We start from the raw sequence: 6,336 nt of genomic DNA on the forward strand, positions 1-6,336 counted from the left end.
GATAATGTAGTCTAAAAATAAACAATATGCAAAGACTTATTGGTCACAAATAGAATGCCTTTAGTCATAGACCAGCTTGACGCAGAGCTGACATAGGGCTAAATGGTACACCACTGCAGCTGTCGTTTTCATCACTGTTAGCATTGTTATTGTAATTATTATTGTTAGTATTGTTATTCACATTTCTCACCAGTTAAATTGGTCTTTATAAAGTAACTGGGTCTCAATAAGAGACCTAAACTTCACAGGAAGAATTTATTTCCAAGTCAAAAACTGTCTCCGTTTGTTTGTTTGGCACAGGATTTGCTGGGAAGCTGCTTGAGGTGTCTGTTGAATTCTTTAAGTTTACCAAGAGCTAGTATAACAATTGGGATTACTTTCTTTTTAGTGTCTCACTTCTTTTGATTTTAATATCCGATCTGCAACAGGTACTAGTCTTCTCGAGGTCATTTATTAAAAAATTAGCATCATCTTTAACTGCTACATTAATGAGACTATGTTCTTTACTGTTCTCTCATAGATTACTAAAGCTGTTACTTTGCCTTTTCTATGTTGACAGATATGGTCTACAAAATTTTATGTTACCAATGTTTGCAGCCATACTTGAGATGTGCTCGAATAAGCACTCAGTCATCTCAAGCTATGGATCCTTGCAAATCAACCATGTTATTTATTTTTTTTTTGTGTACCTGCATAAATATTCTCTAGGTGTTAAAGTAATCTAATTGTGTGACATACACCCTCATTAGAAGTGTGGCCTATAGAGCATTTGTTGTTAATATTTTTATCTTAAAAATACACATTTGGTAAAGTATTCAAAATCTGGTCTTGTACTATAAACAGTATCTTCCCAGTTTCTTCATTTTGACCAAAACTATGGATGTTATCTTGTTTCTACATGAAGCAAAGGTTTTACTTTAAAGATATTACTCTGCACCCTTCCCATCTTTTCACAAAATTTGTGGACTTGGGCCTCTGTCAGAAACAACTGCTGGTGGTGGTGGTGGTACTACTACTACTACTACTACTACTACTACTACTACTACTACTACTACTACTACAACAACATTTGTTTACGTTGAGACTCCCATGCAACTGGTACTTATTTTATTGATCCTGGAAGGACAAATAGTGAACCCTGGTGGTAGGATTTGAATTCAGAATATAAAGGGACATAACTAAAGCATTCAACCTGGAATTTTGTTGCTTCTACTATATCTCCACTTACATTATTATTAGTAGCAGTAATAATGTGTGGCAGAGATAGCAAAGACAGTATAGCACTGGACTAGGTACTTTAGTGAAATTAGTTTATACTTGATTGGTTTTTGACTTCTTTGCCATCCGAGATCAATAAAATAAGTTCCTGCAATATATTGCATGTATCTGACCTTTTAACCAAAAAAGAAATCCTTAAGTGGTTTTGTATGGTTAAGACAACGGAGCTGATTGGCTTACAACATAAATTTATTTTCCTCTTTGTTCTGGGTCCACACACATTGCTGTTTACATTGCTCTGGCTGGAAGTTCTGTAAACTGTACCAATAATACTATAGTATGAGAGGGAAGTCAAAAATTAGCTGCACTTTTGCCATTACATATCTTTATTATTGTCACACTGCCTTCTGCGCATGTGTGCTTATAGTTGGTACTATTGTGGTCACCTGATTGAAGTTTGAGCCTGATTGTGCCATTTTTCTCTCTGGCATTACAGTGTAAGCATTGCTGCTCCACTAACAACGTGCAACAAAGAAGAACAGAGAGCAGTGGTCTGAGAGATGGTTATGGTGAACCAGTTCACCATTACCATCTTTTGAGGTAGCTGAGTCTTCTTGTCAGTGGTGGAGGTTGATGGGCATCCTGCTCCCTCTTTGTGTGTTATGCCTGTCCAGCCTCTTTTAAACTTCTCAATCCACTCCTACATGCTTCTACACAGTAGTGCACTGTCCCTGTATTGTGCTAAAAGCCTCCAATGAATTTCAGCACTCGACACACCTTTCTACCAGAGAAATTGGATCACTGCTCTTTGTTCTTCTTTGGTGCACATTGATAGTGGAGTGGCCATTGCTATTACTGTAAAGCCAGCAAGAAAAATGGTGCAATCAGGCTCAAACTTCGATCACATGACCACAATAATACCAACTATAAGCACACATGTGCAGAAGGTAGTGTGATAATAATAAAGATGTTATGGCAAAAATGTGGATAGTTTTTGACTTCCCCTTGTAGAATTGATGTTTGCAAATTAAACAAACAAACAAGCAAAAAAAAAAAAGTTGTACACAGTCAAAAGAAATAATTTATATTAGGACAGTGGATAATTCTTTATGGGTTGAGTAAATGCTCAACTGTTAAAGTTTGGATATCCAAACTGAGAATTCAAATATTGCTTGGTTTGTCTTTGAGTTTCATCTCTACAAAAATGATAAAATGAGTATTATTAAGGTAATACAGTTGATTTAGTCTATCTAAACTCAAAAGATATTTCTTTTCCATTTTAGTTCCCCCTATCGCAGTAAACATGTCATGAAGTACATGAGTTAGCTTCAAAGTTTCAGAAAAAGAAACAAAATGTGTATGCATGCACACCTGCAAGGGTGTGTGTGTGTGCTCTTAGTAATAGTTCTGAAATCTTGCCTATGAAGTAGCTAACTGTTCAATACGTCAATGTTTAAGTATTGATTTCTTACATAGACAGAAGAACATGAATTTATAAAGGGAAGTTACAGTCACTTGTATCGATTTCGGTACATAATTGATACTCTTTTATTGAAGTAAGAATCATGACCTATAAAGTTAATTTTAGTAAGATTTGAACTCAGAACCTGAAACAACATACTGTAACTTTTTATACTTTATAGTTTCTTCCTTTCTATGATATTCATCAATGTTTAATAGTACTATGTAGCTTATGTTAGTTTTTAATTTAAAGTCCATTGGTAGCTTATAAACCTCAAAAAATACTAATTAAGTCTGTAGCACTGGCTGTTAACTACAAATTAACAATCCATGGCAGATTTGTTGAGCGTGATGTTGATGACAGCAGAAGTATACACTATTGTTGTTTAGTAAATTAGTTTAATTCAATACTTCTCATCTGATTTGTTATATGCTAATCAACTCCCTTTTTGTTATTAACTTGCAGGAAAAAGAGTTAAAGATTTTCAAAGAACAACAAAGGCAGGACATGAAGCTCTTGAAACAAGAACTAGACCTTCTACCGAAAGATACTAAAAAAGAATCATTACGGAAGCGAAAAGAAGAAAAGGAAATCGAATTGGCAGATAAGGTAAGGGTTTTTTTTTGTTTTGGCCTTAAAAAAAAAATGTGTATTGAATTTGTTTTAGTTTTCATTGTTTCAAAGGTTTGCAAATGTAGACATTAGTAAAGTTTGTCATGGTTGGGATGAGGTGGGGGAATTATTTCTCAGCCAGGTACACTTAAACATGTGGAATGAAGTGCCTTGTTATAGGTTCCTATAATATCTATTATCCAACTAACTTACTGAGTATTCACATAACACTGAGCCATCCTGTTAATAGCAGCCTCACAATAGTCACTCACATAATGCCTTGCACTTACTCCTTGAATTCATCATACTCTTAAGAGTTTTATTACACTCTGTCATCTGATCCTGGTTACTTTGGTAGCTCAACTAGCCAATCTAGCAGTGCACTATCCCTATTTTAGTCATACTTTTACTTTGTTCAGTTAATCTTTCATTGAGAAGACTCTTAACTGCTTTCTTTTCTTTTCCTGTAAGTTAATCCACATTATTTTGGACACCTCACTGGTATTCCAGTTTCTTCTGGCACACTCCCATACTTTCAACTATTTCATGTTGGTCATTTTCCTAGTATAAAAACTTTGCAAACCTTTTGTCTATGTACAAACCTGATGAGCTGTTAATAATATTCAGTTTTTTTTTTTGAGTTTTTGTTAAATCAGCATTGACTGATTGAGTGACTCATGAAATAATGTAACTGAATATCAGAACCCTTATTACCAGCTTTATATATTCCTAATGTTGCATGTTTTGTCATCAGATGTGGTTTTGTTTTTTTAGAAGTTGCATCAATTGTCAACAATGTTTATTACATATCTTACCAATGTTTGATTTCTCAGGAACGCCAATTTTTAGAGAACCAAAGAGAAAGAATGGAAAAACATATGAAACAACTAACTGACCAGCACCGACAGAAGATAGCTTTATTGGAGAGTCAATACCTTCAACAGAAACAGCAACTTCTGCGAGGTAGTTCTAAACATCTATTTCTAAGATCTGTGTATGTATGTATGTGTGTGTGTGTGTGTGTGTGCGTGTGTGAATGTGCTCATACATATGCATGTTTGTGTCACTTAACACTTGTATGTGTGTGAATGTCTCTATGTTGCATGTGTGTTTATGTGATGTACTGTCTCCTCTGAAACTGTCTTATGTCGATTCCTTTCTTATTATAACTATTGTATACTCCTTTCCTCTCTTCACTCACATGTTCAAACACGTGTACATGTGAATGCACACATATACATGCATATGTTATTGCTCCACTCATGCATATAATATGACCCACACACATATGGGCCAATGAGGCAGCATTGTATGGTTTTTTGACCTGTTATAAATAGCGACAAATCTCAGTCAGACTATACCAGACCATCTTCAAAAAAACATATTGGATGGTGAAGTCCTGGATTCAGTGTTTCTAAAAACAAAAGTCAGGACTATCATAGAACACCTTTGAACATAGACTTACTAAATAAGGGCTCAGCAACAGGAAAAAGAGGCTTCACACAAAAACCTGTATACATAGATGCAGGGAAATGTATCCATATTGAAATGCACAAAATTGTACATGCACAAATATGTTGATTACCATATACATGCATACACATACATGAACAAGTGCATGTACACACACACACACACACACACCATGCACATATATATTGAAGGACACTTACTTGTGCAGCTAATGACCTATAAACATTAAGTCTATGAGCTCTTCAAAAGCTGTCTATTGAATTCTATTAATTTCTGAATTGTTATGTTTTAGCTCGAGAAGCTGCTTTATGGGAAATGGAAAAGAACCAACTTCATGATAAACACCAACAAGAGAAAGGTCAGCTGAAAGACTTGTTCTTCCTTAAAAGACATCAAATGCTTAACCGGCATGTAAAGGTAAAATCATTGATATAAGCATTTTGATTTTTTTTCCGTTTAGCTATATTTTACAATAATAACAATTTCCAATCTCATCTTTACCTCCTTTTGCCCCTTAAGGATCACCTTCAGATTAATAATCGTCACCAGCTCAATCTTATCCCCTTTAGTCTCCTTCATCATCACCATCCTCTTTAATCTTCCCCATCATCACCGTCTTCATTAATCATCCTCATCATCACCATTAGCCTCAGCATATAACCTTGCAACTTCTTTGTTTAGTCTCTAAGTCCTTTTTTTTTGTCTTTTTACTTGCTGAATCCATATATTTCATAGTCTAATCCATGTTCTGTAGTTTTGAATTGGTACATGTTTCTCTCTCTCAGGAAATTGAACAAATGAAACGAAGTAATGCAGCCAAGGAAGAAGAAGTTCAGCGCTACCAAATTCTTGACAAGAGGCGCCATCCAAAAGTGATTAAGAGCCAATCAAAAATCCGTGCCCAGATGTTCAAACAGAGTTTACGGCTGAGCACCGTTGGAACACCTGAAGAAGATAGAGCCAAGATGAAACAGGTAAGATAGTTGTTTCTTTTATATTTCTAGTCTTTTATTTATATGTTTAGTTGGAATTTTGCTTTTCCTTAATTTAACCATTAGGTGATATCAGTTATTTTATTAATTAGATTTTACTGAGAAACTGTGCCTTGGCAGAATTACTGGGCTATTTTGTTTTGTCTCTTTCTGTCTTGAATTGAAATCACACTGCAGTTAACTTTGCTTTGTCATCCCCTGGGTGGGTTGTTTAAAATAAATTCTTCTCATGTATCAGAGTTGAATCAATGGGCTACATGAATGTGTTTCCTTGTGTTAATGTTAGAAATTATAATTTTATTCTTTCTCTGAAGGTTAGTAAAATTATCCCTTTGTTGAATGTGCAATTAATTAATATTTATCTTGCACAGATCTGTGGAATCAGTAGCTTGATTTTTTTTTTTTTTGTATTTGCATACGTCTATTAATGAGCTCATGAATCTCTCCTCACATTGCCCCCCCCTCTTCCAGATACCCCCTACTGTATAGTTTTATGTTAATGCTGCAAGCCACTGAAGCCTGTCAGTTGTACAATATTCATACAACTTACAGTCATGAGCTATGCTTCCATGTGGTGCC

At 35.1% G+C, this 6,336-nt stretch overlaps 1 protein-coding gene across 2 annotated transcripts in view; it reads left to right on the forward strand.

Annotated features, from left to right (window-relative positions):
- The window catches only part of LOC106869338 (serine/threonine-protein kinase 10), a 220,233-nt gene that overhangs the window by 211,173 nt on the left and 2,724 nt on the right, over window positions 1-6,336 (forward strand). For both annotated transcript variants that reach the window (XM_089348059.1, XM_089348060.1), the window contains 4 exons: window positions 3,146-3,289; window positions 4,126-4,255; window positions 5,058-5,182; window positions 5,551-5,739. In XM_089348059.1, coding sequence (XP_089204185.1) covers window positions 3,146-3,289; window positions 4,126-4,255; window positions 5,058-5,182; window positions 5,551-5,739 — 588 coding nt within the window. The remainder of the gene's footprint in view (window positions 1-3,145; window positions 3,290-4,125; window positions 4,256-5,057; window positions 5,183-5,550; window positions 5,740-6,336) is intronic.

This window comes from Octopus bimaculoides, chromosome 2, assembly GCF_046866305.1.
Source record: "Octopus bimaculoides isolate indiv1 chromosome 2, ASM4686630v1, whole genome shotgun sequence".
Taxonomy (NCBI): Eukaryota; Metazoa; Mollusca; class Cephalopoda; order Octopoda; family Octopodidae; genus Octopus; species Octopus bimaculoides.